The following is a 19,654-nucleotide window of genomic DNA, read 5'->3' on the forward strand; positions in this document are numbered from 1 at the left end:
ATCATATAGAGGTTTTGCTGACCTTCAATATTCATTTACTGCATAAGCTCTACTTACTTAGGCCACGGATGTCCTGTATAAGCTCATTTTAAAATGTATACTTATACAATGTTCATGTAAATTTATTTTTGACATAATTATCAAAATCTGGCTGCTAAAAGGCCGATGTAGTTTTTGTAGAAGTACCAACCTGTTGGTGTTCCACTGCAGGCTGAAGAGGATGGTGTAACTGGTGGTGTCCCTGGAAAAGCAGAGCTTCCGTTGCCAGGGTGAGGTGATGCAGGGGTGCCCCCCCTTCCCACAGGACTGGAAAGGGCTGGTGTTAACTTGGCCTGATGTCGTTTTCTCATCTGCTCACGTTCACGGCGGGCAGCATCAGTTAGAAATCTGAATAGGTTCAGGAATGTAAACAAGAAAATTGGCTGTATGATTACTGATTGTGAAGACCTGGCCACAAATCACAAAATACCTACATCCTACTTGTTGTTGGTCATTTCTAACGTTAAGGTTTTTACTGCATCTATAAATAAGGGTTAAACTTGAAAGATTGTATTACAAGTCTGTGGGAGGCCTCTAGCTTTACTCACTTACTCTGGGGATCACCACTTTCAAGGCAAGATGAAACAAAACAAGTTTCAAAATACCCACAAGCTGTGTACAAGAGTTCTAACTGGATTAACATTTATTGACTGTTTAAGCTTCCCTGCGATTTTGCTGGAGGACAAAAATAAAGAAGTTTAAACTTGGGTTGTAAATATCTGGACCACAAAAGTAAAGACCAAAATTTAACTTACTGTCATCTTTTTTGTTGATGTTTGACTCTGAGTTTTTATGTTTTTAATCACAATGTAAATTAAAATATATTTTGATTTTATACAACCATCTAATCTGTTTTCATCTCAAGATTAAAGCATAAGATACTTGCAAGAGAAAAAGAATACTTAAGGGTTTACGCTGAGTTTGCATTTTTGTATTGATTTTATGATACACAGGTATTATGATTTATGGAGCGGTCATGTCAGCTTAACAAGCTGAAGGACACACAATATCTCCAACATCATTAAAATTCAGAAGCCACTAGATAGAGCTAACTCAGTACACCGTCATGCACTATATTTGGACAGCAGGCGTCTTGGACATCTGGGGTGTCACCATTTTCATAGGTAAACTTACAATAAATGAGACTAATATTTGGTCTAGGTTGAAGAACGTAAAACAGGTCAACTAACTTATTTGCTATTTATAACTAATGAAACCCCTAACCTCAAGAGTGGTTAAATAAAATTAGGATTTAATTATTGAACATCATAAACGGATGCAAGGCCATTCTGTGATGCATCAGAGACCCCTATGGGTTATTGTGAATAATGACAAATATACACTTAAGTCAGTCAACAGTGCAGTCATTCTGGTTACATTTTTATCATACCTCATAAAATTATATTTAGAAGGGGGGTCATAATGGTTTATTTTACTTTTTTTGTTTTTACCTTTAGTGGAAGAAATAAGGAGGAGTAGTAGACGATAAAGGTCCTTTAAGCCTGCTCAATCATTCAATGTGATCATGACTGATTTTGGACTTCAATTCACTTTCTTGCCTGCCCCCCATACCTTCAGTTCCTTGGATCAAAAATCTGCCTATCTCAGCTTAAACATGGGGACACATCTACAACTCCCTGGCACAGAGAATTCCACAGATTTATAACACTAAGTGAATACATTTCTCCACATTCTACTCGCAAACAAGTGCCCATTTATTTGGAGATTGTACTACTTGTTCTAAATTCACCAGTCTGGGAAATAACCTCCCAACGTCTACCCTGTCAGGGTATTGTATACTTCAATGAGATCACATCTCATTCTTCTGAACTCTGGAGAATATAAACCCAATTTACTAAGCCTTTCACCACAAGACAAATCATGAACGTAAGATTCAATCTAGTGAACCAGTGCCATACTGCCTCCAACAGGATATCTCTTCCTTGAATATGGGGGCAATATTTGAAATTGTATTTTTGGGTGTGGTCTCACCTAAACTCTGCACAGTTGTAGCAAGAAGTTTTTATTCCTGTACTCAAATCCCTTCACAAGAAAAACCAACATGCATTCCTGTTTGCTGTACACTTGCATGCTTACTTTCTGTGAACTTTGCATGAGTATATCCAAGTTCATCAGAAAAGCCACAAATTTCAGGCTTTCTGAAAACATTTTAATCACTATGCCTATGACAACTGCAAATAACCTCATATTTCCCAATGTTGTGATCCATCTCACTAATGTCAGTACGGACCTAAGCAAGTTGGTGACACAGAAACCAAGCCACAGCTACCTAGAATACAGCTCCTCCAACAGACCCGCCTGCAAAAATTCCATACCCTATTCCCAATTCCTTTGCCTTCGCCGCATCTGCTCCCAGGATGAGGCATTCCACTCCCGCTCATCCCAGATTTCCGCGTTCTTCAGGGACCGCAACTTCCCCCCCGCAGTGGTCGAGAACACCCTTGATGGCGTCTCCCGCATTTCCCGCAACACATCCCTCACACCCCGCCCCCGCAATAACCGCCCAAAGAGAATCCCCCTAGTCCTCACATACCACCCCACCAACCTCCGGATACAACACATCATCCTCCGACACTTCTGCCATCTACAATCCGACTCCACCACCCAAGACATTTTTCCAACACCACCCTTGTCTGCCTTCCGGCGAGACCACTCTCTCCGGGACTCCCTTGTCCGCTCCACACTCCCCTCCAACCCCACCACACCCGGCACCTTCCCCTGCAACCGCAGGAAGTGCGACACTTGCCCCCACACCACCTCCCTCACCCCCATCCCAGGCCCCAAGATGACTTTCCATATCAAGCAGATGTTCACCTTCACATCTGCCAATGTGGTATACTGTATCCACTGTACCCGTTGTGGCTTCCTTTACATTGGGGAATCCAAGCGGAGGCTTGGGGACCGCTTTGCAGAACACCTCTGCTCGGTTCACGGTAAACAACTGCACCTCCCAGTCGCGAACCATTTTAACTCCCTCTCCCATTCTTTAGACGACATGTCCATCCTGGGCCTCCTGCAGTGCCACAATGATGCCACCTGAAGGTTGCAGGAACAGCAACTCATATTCCGCTTGGGAACCCTGCAGCCCAATGGTATCAATGTAGATCTCACAAGCTTCAAAATCTCCCTTTCCCCCCACTGCATCCCAAAACCAGCCCAGCTCGTCCCCTCCCCCCATTGCATCCCAAACCCTGCCTCCCTAACCTGTTCTTCCTCTCACCTATCCCCTCCTCCCACCTCAAGCCGCACCTTCATTTCCCACCTACTAACCTCATCCCGCCTCCTTGACCTGTCCGTCCTCCCCGGAATGACCTATCCCCTCCCCACCTATCTTCTCCTCTATCCATCTTCGGTCCGCCTCCCCCTCTGTCCCTATTTATTTCAGAACCCTCTCCCCATACCCCTCTCTGAAGAAGGGTCTAGGCCCGAAATGTCAGCTTTTGTGCTCCTAAGATGCTGCTTGGCCTGCTGTGTTCATCCAGCTTCACACTTTGTTATCTCAGAAACCAAGACACCTTTTTTTGGGAATACAGTTTATTGGCTACCCAATCTTGCAGATCCTTCCACATCCGGTTCAACCTGTTCACCCTTTATATATACATGCTGTATTTATTTTAATGTTCTGACACACATCCAAGACAGTGGGACTTGAACCTGGGCCTCCTGGCTCAGAGATAGGGATACTATCAGTGCACGACAATAGTCCCTCTCCTTTATATTGACATATATTTTCCAGTTAACCTGCTCAGGCATGTTATCACAAACTTTTGTAGCTGGTAGGATTTGAATCTGGGGCCTTCTAACTCAAGAATAGGACATTACCACTACTACAGAACCCTATCCTTCTTTTTGTATTTTTTTTAAAAACCTACAATTTAATTTTAAAATCAGCCTGTTCAGAGATGTTGTTAACACCTCTGAAGCAGGTAGGACTTGAACCTGGATCTCTCAGTCCAGGGATAGGGACACTACCACTGTACCACAAGAGGGCCCTAATTGTTTTTATTGAACCTTTTTTTCTAATCAACCTATTAAGACATGTTATTACACATCTCTACAGTAAGTGATACTTGAATCTAGCTCTGCACAGCCCACACTACCTTATGCTACAAGAAATCTACCCCTATATTATTAATCAATTAATCCTAACCACTGATTAACTACTTGCTATATTAACCAATCCTCCTCTTTATCTATAAATAATATCTTTATTGGTGGGGAGAAACTGTGGAAGTCATTCAAACAATCCTGAACAAAGAGAAGCTTCATATTTCAAGATCACTTGGGATGGCACCATCGATGTTAGATCAAAGGTTGAGTTAGTTAGGATTATACTTGATGGAGTTCAGAAGAATGATGAAGGATCTCTTTGAAAAAAAACAAGGTGGGTGCTGAACCATGGCTCACTGTATAACGATGCAGGGTAAACCTCTTAGGACTGACAGGATGATAAATTTCTTCACCCAGACTGTGGTGTGCCTACGGAATTTGCTACCACAGAAAGTAGTCGGAGCCAAAACATTGCATGATTTCAAGAATGAGTTGGATCTAGTACTTTGGGCGAGTAGGATCAAAAGATATGGCAGAAAAGCTTCTGGATCACAACCTCTGAGTCCCTGAGGATGAGGAAGATGCCTATCCCTCCAATCCCTTTCTCCATGCTCCGCAAAGTCAACCTCTGAGGAGCAGCAGCTAAGACCCTCTGAGGCAGCACTGTCAGCAGAGCATCCACTACTGCAGAGGCTCCCACCTTGGGTAATAATGTTTCTCTAGAATACTTTCAGGGTCACATTCTGGTAAGCACAGCACTGACACAGGTCCTTCGCTGGAGATTAAAGAAATGGCCAAGGTCTCCGAAATGTGGATGGGTGCTGAAGAACTGACCCATGCAAAGGCTTGAACAGATGATGTGCTTCTGGTTGAATTCAGTCATTAAGGAGTTAATGGAGATGCAGGGGAAGCAGTGGAATGCGTGGTAGAGGTGCTGGAAAACCTTGCACAGGCTGGACTGAAGTGGAGAGGAGTCTGCCTACCACATGGCTGTCTCCATGGCTGCTGCCCACTCCATTGTAGCCAGCAAGGTCTAGCCACAACAAGTCAGTACCTGTCAAATATGCACTCAGACTTACAGTCTGTTACTTGAGCTGCGGTTGCTTTCATTCACTTTCCTCCAGTTGCCCCAGCCCATCAAGGGCTGCGCGAGATGGAGTGACAGATAGACAACCAAGAATTGTCCTTCCAGAATCTACCAACTAACTTCTGCCATGATCCCAAGCACCTTCCTCAGCTTAGGCCAAGCAGATCAGAGCTATCCACAAGCAGGCCAGGGCCCATTAAGTCCAGGGCCACAAGAGGACAACCATTGAAGTTGTCTGTGGCATGATGGCAAAGCAGTTAGCAGGCTTTGAGTCACTCACTGCTGCTAAGGAAGCACCCAGATGTCGTGTGAGGAAACATGGGATAAAAGAAAATTGATTTCACTTTGGGTGCATGAATGTGAGATTTAGTAAATCACTCATAGACAGTCTCGTATTCCCATTCTGGAAAGCCTTGAGAGGTGATGATCCCTCTGGAAATGTTCTTCAGCTGCAGGATGTGAAGACTGCTGAGCGCTGACACTTTCCTGCACAGGTCCCATCCAGGAAATGTCAGCTTCATGTTTGTATTCCCTAAGTCAATTAGCATGGCATAGGCCCACTACCTCCCAGTGAGAGATCTAAGTCCCTCACAATCAAAAGTTTGTGTGATTGAGATAGGTCATGCAGGTCACAGCCAATAATGACTCTACTGGGGATCTTTTCAGCAACTACTAGAGTGTTTCTTCTGACTAGTTCAGGCAGTGGAAGCACATCTTCTGTCTGTTTGCTGACGGTCCTGGTGGATTGATATGGTAGCTTTATAGCAGCTGTCTGAGACATTCACATTGGGTCATTTGCCAGACTTTTTGGAGGTGACCCTTGGTACACACAAGCCAGCCCTGTATTAACAATAAGTTAATAAAGTAATATTTTGTTACCTGGCATTGGAGGAAGCAGTGGACCCCATGAGGTACATGCCTCTTATTTAGCTGACTTTGTGAACAGTTGTGGTTGCCACTTTTGGGGAACACTATTGCCATCCTAGTTTTGTGACTTCAAAATAACTTCAAAACCTTTAAATCAAAACTGCAATGCGTAACTTGTTTTTTTGCTTTGCCCGTCTCTGGAAACAGCTGTGAAGCAGCCTAACTTCAGAAGCAAACTGATGACCATTGAGGAAAAATGAGAAGAACAGCAATAGGCAAAATACGGTGGTCCTTTTGAAAAAAAAATTCACAGCTGTTCATCACGAGGCAACTACAGCTATTTTCCAAAATACCAAATTAGCACTGTAAACATCGAAATCAGACCTTTCAAAATTCAACCTACAGCCCAATTTCTCTTCGATCTTAGTTTAATCTCAATTCATCAATAATGTACACTTATTATAGGATTCTGACAGCGAGCTACAGCTTTTGATAAATTGTATATCTCAAGCCAGATTTAAAATTTGAAGCCCAAGTGCTAATTAACAATACAGGCCTAGTTAATAACGAGATTTCTTGTTGAGTATCTGATCACAGCATGGGCGTCATTTGTCAAGAATGCTCAAGTCTACCTTAGAGACCAGTTTCTGTAATTCTCCCATGCCTACCATATGTAAAATTGGGATCTTTGTTTCTATAATAACCTTTTATTAGGGAACTGACATAATGATTAAGCTCACTGAGACACATACAATGAATTAGACGATTACCCTTGCTGCTTTAAGCTTTTCACAATTGCAGCAAGACAAAATAATTAATATTGAATTTTAATTTGATGTGTTCCACATTTAAACCCCAATTTGCAAAATACACCTGGAAAGCTGCCACTGTTCACTCTCAGTTTAAGCTGATGAAAGAAAGGCTCCTGCAGTTTGAAGTACTAGAGCACATAAAGCACAATGCTTGTCTGTAGAGGAAATAACATGGGCAAAGTAATTACTTACTCCTGAATTTCCACTCTTATCACAACACATGGTCATGAATTTTAAAAACAAGCCACCAGTCTTTCAAAAAGAATGTTATGCATCAACTGGTTCAGAGAAATAAAATCAAATTCCTTGCAATACTAGTTAATGCTGATCTGACATTGTTAGTCTTATGAAATCATTTATATAGATTTATTAATTTGATGTTATTTTCTTAAACATTTCCCCAGTTCTGTTTTAAAATTATGGATGTTACATTTCTCTAACTGATGTGAATAGAACATCGACAAACTTCATTTTAAAGCAAGTATTTTATTACAGAAAATCTATTTAGCATTGTGAGACCAAATTCAAACGTTTTGCATTATCTTACAAAATAAAATTAACCCTGCACATTACAGTAGCTTGCTTAAAATGATAACACTTGTTGCTTGATGCATGTATGCGGTTCTTGGGCGGCGATTTTCCCTTTCCGAGACTAAATGTGGGGGTGATCGTGAACTAATTACCCATAATGCTGATAAAACTCAACCAATCACATGCTAATCAGTTTACGAGTTAACTGGTAAGTTACAGCAAGTAACTCAGGCTCGAGCTGGTATTGTCAGTGGCACCCCCATCCCCAGAAACTGCCAGCCAATCAAAGGCTGGCAGCTTCTGTGTCTGAAAGGCCGGCAGTAAAATCTTACTATCCGTGGATCAAATGGTGAGAAGGCAGGCCTTTTTCTTTTCACCCCTGCAGGGTGGGTATCATTGGGACAGGGGAGTTGAGGGGTCAGAGGCAAGGTCAAAGGGTGGTTTTCAGAGCCATTCCATTTGTCCCCAGACACGTGCCTCAGTTTGCCGCCACACTGGAACGATTAGAACTCCCCCTAGCATGCAGGTTGCCTCAAGTTCCTGGTAGAGAAAGCGGTCATTCTTTTGACCTGCCAGGAGGCTTGTAATCAGGGAGGTGGTGAATTAATATCCTTAATTGGTTGTTTGTTGACCACTTACAGGCTTTAATTCAAAGCAGATCAGGAACGACTCCAATGTACCTTCTCATCCAGAATTTATTTTTGATGTGGCAAGGAAGAGTTGACTATCTCTCCAGGATCAACTTATCCAATAACTGCCTGTTCTCACCACCTCTAGGGAGAGGATAAATTCCAACCTTGTGTATCAATTATTGAATTTGTGCTTTCTGGACAAGGATTAAAAGTCTGCAATTACTGTGCTTCTTGCTGACGGGAAGGTACATTTGTATGAATTTGAATATTCCCAGCTATGAATTTTCAGGATGCAACTTGCCTCTAAAAGGAAACACATTCGCTTGTAGATTAATGTTTGTGGCTATAAAAATTCTAATTTGCATTTCTTGATAAATTTGTAATCATTCAGCATGCACTATTAAGAATTTGCACAATGTCATTTGTGAAAGACAGCATATGTTACAACAGCATGTACACTTTATCCCTGAAATTTACCATTTTTAAAAATGATTGAATATATTTGCTAAAAGAACCTCAGAATTATGAATGTGAGAACTAAGAAGCAATTTGTTGCCATCTAACAGGTCATGGTATAACAAGATATTAGATTTATTTCTGAAAATCTCACATTGGATGAATGTGGAAATGACAGTCACCCAAAAACTAGATGAATGAAGAGCAGAGTCATTACAACACAGCTCATCCAATCCACTCCTGCTCTCTGTACAGCAAACCATCAAGTCTCATTCCTCCACCTTGTTCCCACAGCACCGCAAGTTTATTTGCAAGGGCTGATCAAATTTTGTTTTGCAATTGTGTAATGCGTTTGTTCCACCATCCTCGTAAACAGGGAGTTCAAGGTCATTACCGGTTATAGTGTACCCAAACTTCTTCCTCACAGCCCCCTGTCTACCTCTTACATTAACCTGAAATCTACAACCTCTGGCCTTTTAATAATCAGCTAATGGGAACGGCTTTTCTTTTTCTATCCTCCTTTCACATCCTTCCTAAAGTATGGTGGACAAAACTAAAGACAGTGTTCTAATTGCGACTATGCTTTCTAAAGGTTCAGTATACCTTCTCTAATATTGTACTCAATACAGCTCCGCTTTCAACAGTATGATCTCAGTCAAACTAATCTCCAAATTCCAAGATCAGGTCTCTGCTCCAACGTTTGCAACTGGATCCTCAAATTCCTGCCTCACAGACTACAAGCAGCGAGGACAGGCAACAGCACCTCCTCCATGCCAATCCTCAACACCAGTACCCCACAAACCTGTGTACTCAACCCCCCCTAACTATACTCCCTGTATACTCATGCAAATTCCATCCTAACTCCGTGTACAAATTCACTGATGATACCAACACTGTAGGGTGTATGTCATCCAATGACAAGACAGAATACAGAAACGAGAAAGAGTGCTTGGTGTAAAGATAACAATCTCTCCCTCAACAGCAACAAAACTAAAGAGCTGATCATCAACTTCAAGGAGGACAACACACCCTGACATACATCAATGGAGCTGAGGTGGAGGTGGGCAATAAAGTCAAGTTCCGAGGAGTGACAATTACCAACAATTTGTGCTGGGCCACCCATGTTGACGCAACAGTCAAGGTGGCACAACAATGCCTCTTCTTCCTCAGGAGGGTAAAGAAGTTCGGCATGTCCATAAGGTCCCTCAGCAACTTCTACAGACACACTAAAGGAAGCATTCTATCTGGATGTATCATGGTTTAGTATGGCAAAGGCTCTGCCCAGGGCTGTAGGAAACTACAGAGAGTTGTGTACATGGCCCAGTCAATCACCAACCTTCCAACTACTGATTCCACCTACACATCTCTTCCAACCTTTTCTGTCAGGCAGAGGATACGAAAGTGTAAACACTGTGTCAAAAACAGCTTCTTCCCTGCTGTTATTCAACTTCTGAATTCACCTCTCAAATTTCAGATCTAATGTTGATACTGCATTTTGTGTACCTTCTTTGCAGTTATAACTTTGTGTTTCTTGCTCTATCACCCTATGATCTTCATATGGTATGATCTGCCTGTATTGCACACAAAATAAAACTTTTCACTGCACCAAGCTGGTACATGTGACAAAAACAAATCAAATCAAGTCAAATTTTTTAAGAAGCCCAAGATTCCATATGTGTTACCACTGCAATCTTAATATGCCCTGCCACCTTTAACAATCTGTGTACATGAAACCAAGGTTCAGCTGTCCCTGTGTCAGTGTTAGAAATGCAGACCTCTTTGGGGGCCAACCAGAATAGCTCCAGAGTTCAACGAAAGCCAATGACACTCATTTATATTGAAGAAGCCAGTTCTTGGAGAAGGTTCCTGTGGTACTGTGATAATGTTGCTACCTCCAGACTAGGAGGCCTAGATTCAAGTCCCAGTTGCTCCAGAGTTATATAATGCCATCTCTGAACAGGGTGATTAGAAAATACGAAAAGTTGTGTTAAGTGGAGTGCAGGCAATGTGGTGCAATGGTAGTGTCTAGATAGAGTTCCTTCCTAAGGAAGATACTAGTAAACCTTTTTTTACAATAATCAATGATGGTTTCATGGTCAATGTTACATCATTATTAGCTTTCAATTCCAGATTTAACTAATCGTGATGGGATTTAAACCTTTGTCCCCAGTGTATTAGCTTGAGTCTCTGGATTACTAGTCCCATAACATTACCACTACACCATTCTCTCTTCTCAACTTATTAAGAGGAATCAGATCTGATGATTCTTGCATGTTTGTTAACTCCCAGTTCAAAAATGCCATTAGAGGAGCCTTAGAGAAAGGTTTATGCCCTGAACACAACCTGGAGACAAATATCACGTAGGGCAGCCAGAATTTTGCAAAATAAGCAGAAAGATGCAAGTAGATTGATCAAGTTACATCATACATTTCACACATGAAACAATATCCCCTTCAAATTATATTCTTATCAAATTGCTTTTCCTTTAGACAGATGCGATTCCCTCATTAACCTGTTCACCATTGAAAACTAAACAGTATCATTGTACCAAGATAATAAAATGTGAGGCTGGATGAACACAGCAGGCCAAGCAGCATCTCAGGAGCACAAAAGCTGACGTTTCGGGCCTAGACCCTTCCCGAAACGTCAGCTTTTGTGCTCCTGAGATGCTGCTTGGCCTGCTGTGTTCATCCAGCCTCACATTTTATTATCTTTGAATTCTCCAGCATCTGCAGTTCCCATTATCTCCAGTATCATTGTACCAACTTGGTTAAAAAGAATGGATCAATAGGAAAATACCACATCCATTCAATCCTTCCTGTAAAACAGAGTTGCACTGTGTGATTTTTCCCCTCTGGTAGAAGTCTCCAATCCCACTATCTTTAGCATTCTTTCAAGCCTTTGATTTAATTCCAATGCATAATATTATGCAATTGTTTAGCTCTTCTCACAGAAGTATAATTTGACTCCAAGTTAGATATGCTATTAGCAGTACAGAAATAACTGGACACAGTGAAGCAAAGATAAATAAAATCTACATCAAGAAATAGGCTGTCTGTTCAGAAATACAATATATAAACTATGATGATTGGATGTCTCAGTACCTAAATTTTAAATAAAACATACTGAAAACAATGAAATAATACTTAACAAAAAATGACTTAAATGAACGAATTGTCACAATATAAAACTCTCTTTCATTTTACTGCAAATTATTATTTACATATTATATGAAAACAAAGTTATTACAGGCAAAGAAATGAGTTGGCTCTTCCTTCAAGTATATACAAAAAGCATTTGAAATATTTGATAAATAAAGTTATATAAAATATCTTTTTAAGATATTCTGCTAAGCATGGATTTAAAATTTTGTTTTATGGTAATATCTGAAATTTATACCTATTGATATAACTTAGTGCGATGTATGATGGCTGCTGCTGTTCTTGCCGCTCCAAAACCTTGGGATCATTTTCTGTTGAAAGAATACAACAGAATTAATTAAGAATCTTATTGTCATATAATTTTAAAAGCAGCTATTAAATAGTTGGCCTTAACTGAAATATCAGATTTATTTCACTGGAGTTTCACATCGCACAATAGTCAACTCTGTGCAGGCAACATCTGCCTCATCAATCTTCATTTTTCAATGTATACGTGAGGGCAGTGAAATCATCTTTTAAAATCCTCACATCACTTAACTGAGACCAGTATGATGCAATTTCAGAGTGAGCATTGTAATAAGTATCCAGTACTTCTGCACAGCAGTAGACAGGAGTTGTATCTGTTTCAAGCCTCCCCTTGTGGCCGCGGTAAAAAGAGCAATAATTGGACACCCTGTCTTTCAGACCATACCTCTCAATTGGCATGGAGACAGGTTTGGCAGTAAATCAGCAGCTACACGTGATGGAACAGAATATGACAGAGTGCAGATGGATATGATTTCAGTTTTTCTTTTACTAGCCACATACTAGGCACAAAATACAGGGGCAGAGTTTACATTTTCGGTATTCCTCAGGTGGGCAGTAGCCCTGCCGATTTTACCACTATCCTGACTGGCTTCACTAGAGGTCTGAGCTATTTTCTGCCATTTTGAGAGCTGTTACTCCAAACTGGAGGAACTTAGGAGAACATCTCAGGAGAAACAGATGCTGAAACCGGGGTAATGCAGTCTCTCAGTTCTCTGATGCAGACTTGTATCTACCGCTGGAGGGTCAGGAAGAACAGGGTGGTTGTGTTCCTGGAGAGGGCCCCATCCAGGCAAAGCAGGCAAGGATGAACATTGCTGGTATTGCTGGTACGCAGTCAGCAAAAAACTGTGTGGTCTAAAAGACTTTACAGCCAGTGCCACATGTCGTTCAATGGCTTTGTACACTCTGCTGAAGTAAGTGCAGCCTGAAGCATCAGGACAAGCCTCTATATATTCACTCTCTGCCTGACACACCACCCAAGGAGCCTCATGCAGCAGTCTGCTTCTGAACATGGGAAAATTGAGTGCCCACATCACATAATGACCTCCACACCCGCATCCTCTCCAGAATGATTCAGTGTTCTGCTTAGGATCTGACAGCACTTGAAACAAATAGCTTATAATGAAAAAGTGTAATTGATTTTGACTACAGAGAACAGCAATGTCTTAATTCTCTTTCTTGCATGAGCAACAGGCCCATTATGGCCGGAGAGGACATAGACTTGCGGAGTGGTCACCTACCATTAACCCATCACATACATTGTGGCAAATACATATGAAAATACGTTTCATTTTCCAGTTCATTTTCAGTTGCAGGCTATGAGGATGTCAGCTATGGTGGGTTGAGTATTTAAGGCAAAGATGGTTCACCTATTAATGGGTACATTGCAACCGATCCCATTCGGCAGTATACAGAATTGCATTATGTTGGGAAGCTGATTTTTACAAGAAGGCTATGTTTTAAAATGTCATTTTTGTTACAATTCCCATCGAGATGAACAACTTTTAAAAATAATTTCTGAGTGACTGGCAAAAATAACCAAAGGATAATATTACACATTACAAGACTTTTACAGTAACAAGCTGATTAAAATCAACGTAAATCAAGCACAGGCAACTAATTAATCAAACTAAAGAAAAAAGTTTCTTTCATATCAACTAACTAAAACAATCACAATATGTCTTAGATAACAAGATGTAGAGGTGGATAAACACAGCAGGCCAAGCAGTATCAGAGGAGCAGGAAAGCTGACGTTTCGGGTCAAGATCCTTCTTCAGATTTCAGCTGATTCTTGCGTTTGGTACTATACTTCTGGAAGATATGTCGCATTACTAAAACAACTGTAATACAGGAAGTTCCAAAGTACCTCTCTCCTCCCCAGCGTGCTCATATCTCCATGTCATGGCAGGTTGAAATTTCCAGTGTCCTACAAAATCATTCGGTTCAACTACAGTAACTTGCAGATCTGATTTTCACCAGCTAAACCCACTTCAGTAACGCCTTGTTCCTTAAATCTCTGTCTGTGCTATCTGTTTCCTTTTAACAGAATGCAAGCTTTCACAAGTACGTGCTTAACTGTTGACACAGAACATTTGCACTGAAAAACAGCTATCCCTTTCCTGAGTCAGGTGTGAAAACTGGCACTTCATTTCAATTGATTTTTATTTGGCTTTCTCCCATATGGCACGCATTGTCACAAAAGCCTGGCTCCTAGCTGGGATGTTCCCATAATTCTCAATTTTACCTTAAGTTAAAAAGGAACGTTTTAAAACGTGACCATCTCATAAAATACTGCTTCATAATAACTGGAAAGCCTAACAGAACCACTCTCCAAAGCTCATTCTCACAATCTCTTCTTGTATTTCCCAGAGGTGGAGACGATAGAGAGACCATCTCCTTTCACCATCAGCAGGCCAAGAACAGGAGTAGCACTGCAAAAGAGAACCATCGCATCTTACATGTACAGTAGCAGAGAAATAGTCATCTTGGTGGCTCCTCGCATGTGACTACCTAGGATGACACCGGGTAAGGAACACAGTACTGAGGTGCAGTAAATTCCAGAGGCAAATGCAGCTGTAGACAGTTCACCTCGAAGGACAGAGCTGGACACAGCCCGTGAGTCACTGGAAAGGAGGTTCTAGCTGGCTCAGACTCAACAAACATAATGCGACATGTCTGAAGCAGTATGGTATCAATGAGCTGATTCCAATTACACTCCAGCTGATGCTTCCCTTCAGCCATCTGGATTACTAGCCCAGGAATCACAGAATCTCCACAGTACAGGAAAAGGCCCTTCAGCCCAATGAGTCTGCACCAACCATCTGAAGGGCATCCCACCCAGACATAGGCCCTCATCCTATACTCATGACCCCACATTTCCCATGGCTAATACATCTAGCCTGCACAACCCCGGACACTATCAGCAATTTAGCATGGCCAATCCACCTAACCTGCACATCTTTAGACTGTAGGAGGAAACTGGAGCACTCGGAGGAAGTCCATGCAGACACTGGGAGAAAGTGCAAATTCCACACAGTCGCCCACCGATGGAATTGAACCCCAGGCCCGGGTGCTGTGACGCAGCAGTACTAACCACTGAGCCCATGAATTAGGGTAATCACTGAGGAGGATGAGAGCACAATCCTTTGCCCCTCTGACATTAGGAACATCTCTTCAGTAGGGCCCAGTGACTGAGATAGCCCTGCAGTCATTCAGTGCAGCAGTGTAATGAGGACCACCACCAATGCATCTCAAACACGAGCAGAGACAAATCAGCAAGTAGCCTCCACCTCACTTGAGGCCAGAAGGGGAGAACCACATAGAAACGGCCAAGAGCAGAGCCCAAAGCACACATGGACCACTGAGGTCTTCTTTATATGACTGCACAGTATTTTGGCTTTATGAGCACAATGTAAATAACGACACTTCAAGTCAGATGTGTGGGCCTCCACTACTAATGGCAGGACAATGAAATCGGTTTGAGGTGATGAAGGACAGTGAAATGAAAAGCTGTGCAGATGCGAATCCTTCACTGATGATAAGAGTGGACTTATTCAGGCTGCATCTTCACTGGGCACATTAGCATTGACAGCTCAGAGTGAGCTCCACACTGTGGCTCTCATCTTGGGACAATGAAGCTCAGGTGAAACATGCCTGAATCAGATAATTCCCAAAGTCTATGACAACCGAATGAGACAAAAGAATAAAGAACACTGACAATTACAGCACAGGAACAGGCCCTTTGGCCCTCCAAGCCTGCGCCGATTGAGATCCTCTGTCTAAACCTGTCATCTATTTTCTAAGGGTCTGTATCCCTTTGCTTCCTACCCACGTATGTACCTGTCCGGATACATCTTAAAAGACGCTATCGTGTCTGCGTCTACCACCCCTGCTAGCAACGCATTCCAGGCATCTACCACCCTCTGCGTAAAGAACTTTCCACGCATATCTCTCATAAACTTTCCTCCTCTCACTTTGAACTCATGACCCCTAGTAATTGAGTCCCCCACTCTGGGAAAAAGCTTCTGGCTATCCATCCTGTCTATACCCCTCATGATTTTGTAGACCTCAATCAGGTCACCCCTAAATCTCTGTCTTTCAAATGAAAATAATCCTAATCTACTCAACTTTTCTCCATAGCTAGCGCCCTCCATACCAGGCAACATCCTGGCAAACCTCCTCTGCACCCTCTCCAAAGCATCCACATCCTTTTGGTAATGTGGCCACCAGAACTACGCAGGATTCCAAATGTGGCTGAATCAAAGTCTTATACAACTGCAACATGGCCTGCCAACTCTGGTACTCAATACCCCGTCCGATGAAGGAAAGCATGCTGTATGCCTTCTTGACCATTCTATTGACCTGCGTTACCACCTTCAGGGAACAATGGGCCTGAACACCCAGATCTCTCTGATCATCAATTTTCTCCAGGACTTTTCCATTTACTGCACAGTTCGCTCTTGAATTAGATCTTCCAAAATGCATCACCTCGCATTTTCCCAGATTGAACTCCATCTGCCATCTGCCCAACTCTCCAATCTATCTATATTCTGCTGTAATCTCTGACAGTCCCCTTCACTATCTGCTACTCCACCAATCTTCGTGTCATGTGCAAACTTGCTAATCCTTTATCTCTTGTGCCAGGCCTGGCCACCTCCCTGTGCAGCTGGATCCAGGGCACTGCATCTTCCTTCTCCAACACCTTGAAAGACACAAGCTGTGTCTTTCAAGACCTTGTATTGTTCAAGGTTCACATCTCTGAAGGGTCATATATATCAAGGACAATGTCACAGATTGCCACAAGCTGTAAGACTTTTGCTGAAGTAGCTACTTGACCAATGCAGGTCCCAAAGGCACATCATCAGAAGCCTGATTGTCAGCTGAGATGTTGGTTCTGTTCAAATCACATTTGCGCCTCTGTTTCAGACCCTTTTGTGAATGGGTCTGCAGCCATCTCTTGGAGAGATATTCCTCATCTATTAGAATTTTTCCATGTACTTTTGGGGATCACAGCAAACAAGTGCGACAGCCCAGCTGTGGAGGATTAAAGGGTTAGGGCATCTGCCAGGCAGTCACATCCACACATGAAGGAAGCTCTTCTTTTGGTCTGAACACTGAGGCAGGAGAAGCCCTTCCTGTTGATGTGCTTAACAAGCCAGTCACTGCACAATAATGATGCCGTGCAACTGGTGGAATTCAGTGATGAACAGAAATGCCCTTTTAGCCAAGGAGGTCCCACACAGGTATCGATATACTGCCCTGTTCTGGCAAATAGGGCAACTGTCACCTGCACAATGCAAGGCTGCCCAGCCATTTGTGAAACGCTACCAATGTCCACCGCTGATCTTTGGAAGAAGCCAGAAACAAAGAAGTTCAACGTCAAATCTACAGACATCACCACAGTCTCCTATACTACTGAGTCACCATTATCTTTAGGTAGCTCTGTGTTCATTGGTAAATTCTGTGCTAAATGTACATCCTTCATTGACTTCCTGGTCCTCGTTCCTCTTTCCTGACCCCTATACCTTAGGGCTGCATCTTCCCTGTGGAGGATGAAGCCAGAGTGTGATAGCACCCTCTACTGCCTAGGAGCCAACTGTCCCCACTCCTCATCATTTGTGCTGAGCTGGTGATGCTTGTTTCTCATTGGGTGAGTCATCCTTTGCACTCTCCACCCCTTAATCCATCTCAGTTAATCCCCTAGGGGGTCAAGAATTGGATCACTGCAATCTCCACGTAGCTGGTCTTTCCGAGACAGTGAACACAGCCTTTGTGCCCTGTGAAAACTACAACGGTCCCTTAACAAGGGACTCGTAAAGAAACTTATTTGACCTTTGTAATGGATCATAAGGGATTGAGTAGGATTGATCTCCTGTTTTCCCAGTGAAACTGGCCAGCATTAGGAATTGCCTTGGGAAACCAGCGAGCATGCCAGCCAGCCTGTTACTCATGAAACCTTGTTCCAGTCCTTGTCCTGAAAGTACAGCCCATGAGAAGGACTATACAGAAATTAGTATTCCTGCTGATATCCTTAAGATGCCAATAAAATGAGTTAAGAGCTAGTTAGCTACCTACTGAAATGGATTAACAAGACATCACACATTAGGTGACCAGGCATCTAACATACTTGATCTAATACTAGTCAAAAAAGTCATGCTGGTTAACATGAATTTTAGCTCAACTTTTCCAACTTTGGTTAGGTTGGGGTAAACCAGAAAAGTTTGAAAAGAGGATTTTTTATGGCACTAAATGTATCAGAACTGCATCCAGAGATTATCTATACTTGGACTCTATATTTGCAGCCAGTGGCCTTTCCATTGATAAATTGACATAATGTTAATGTGGCAGAATAAAATCTGTGTGGTGGTGTTGCCAATTCTGGGGCAAAAGGAAAACCCTTTTCAGTTAATGATTTAATAAAGGATGTAGTCATGCAGAATTGTAACTCAAAAATTTCTGCATATAATTTTGAAAATAAAATTGGAAGTTCCTTTTTTCAGAAAATGTGCACATTTCAAATTTTTTGAGTTTATAAAATACATCCCATAAAATGTCAAAAGCATTTGCAAGTAGACCAGTACTTTTCAATCCATTATATCACTGTCTCCTCTTCCTACGCTTTTCCTTCCTCTCCGACTCCCAAAACATCCTTTTAAAGCTTCAAAAAACTTCAAACAAGCCTCTTAAAATGTGTAATGAAGATGGTTGATAGCAGCAAGATTGAAACACAATCACGAAAGTTATTTTTAAAAAAAACTCAAAGTTACATTATTATACAGTTGTTTACCTTCAGGTTCCACGATCAGTTTTTCACATCTAGAGGATCAGAATTTCTATTATATGTTATTAATCAGCTTACTTGAGAGAAACATTTGAGATGAATACCAACAGCATGCAGAATATAATCAGGAGTTTCGTCCTGTCATATTCTTGCAATACTATGAGATCTGTCAATCTCAGTTGCCATCAGTTTGGCTTTTTATTGCCTTAATGAATAATCATTTATAGAGACCTACTTTTTTCAGTATTCAACATAATATTGTCCAAAATACAGCTTCTAATTTTGCTTCTTCTGTACAATATATAAGTACTCTTTAAAAGAAAATGGTCCAACTTTTTTTTGAATCATTTGTACTGCTTTGATTTTAAGATGCCAGGATTATCCACCTTCAGAAAAACATATAGCAGGCATCGCCATAGTCGGACTTCAAGCAAAACATATTTACTGTACTTTTAAATTAGTTATTTTGTTGAACAACAAAAACACATAAATAGCTTGAAGTGTTCTACATTAACACATTTTAACAAAATCACTATTTCTCAAATAATTAATGACATAGCAGACTAGATGCAGTTATTGAAATCTAGGACCCAAGATCTAATGCAATGACACGACAGAATGGTCAACGTTTCTCTTCCAGATCTGCTTCAGTCGGAGTCTAGGAGGATGGGTAACTGGACCCAAAACGTTAACTCTGATTTCTGTCCATAAAATGCTACCAGACCTTCCAGCAATTTCTGTCTTTGTGTAAAAAACTTCAGAGCCTGATTCCATCATTCCCTTTTTTTAAACCCATTGTATTAACATGGATTGCTTTTAGCACAGTCACCCATTCTCACGTATTGCCAGATCTATTAAATCATATGGTTTGCATTCAGTATAGCTCACCCATTTTCCCCTATTTTTCGTGC

At 41.7% G+C, this 19,654-nt stretch overlaps 1 protein-coding gene across 1 annotated transcript in view; it reads right to left on the reverse strand.

Moving 5' to 3' along the window:
• LOC125454353 (juxtaposed with another zinc finger protein 1-like) overlaps window positions 1-19,654 on the reverse strand; it is a 124,112-nt gene that overhangs the window by 15,121 nt on the left and 89,337 nt on the right. Inside the window, exons 2-3 of the mRNA XM_048535032.2 lie at window positions 11,895-11,967; window positions 191-387 (exon numbers count right to left, since the gene is read on the reverse strand). Of these exons, the coding sequence (XP_048390989.1) occupies window positions 191-387; window positions 11,895-11,967 (270 nt within the window). The remainder of the gene's footprint in view (window positions 1-190; window positions 388-11,894; window positions 11,968-19,654) is intronic.

The sequence above is a fragment of the Stegostoma tigrinum genome, chromosome 7, assembly GCF_030684315.1.
Source record: "Stegostoma tigrinum isolate sSteTig4 chromosome 7, sSteTig4.hap1, whole genome shotgun sequence".
NCBI classification, from domain to species: Eukaryota; Metazoa; Chordata; class Chondrichthyes; order Orectolobiformes; family Stegostomatidae; genus Stegostoma; species Stegostoma tigrinum.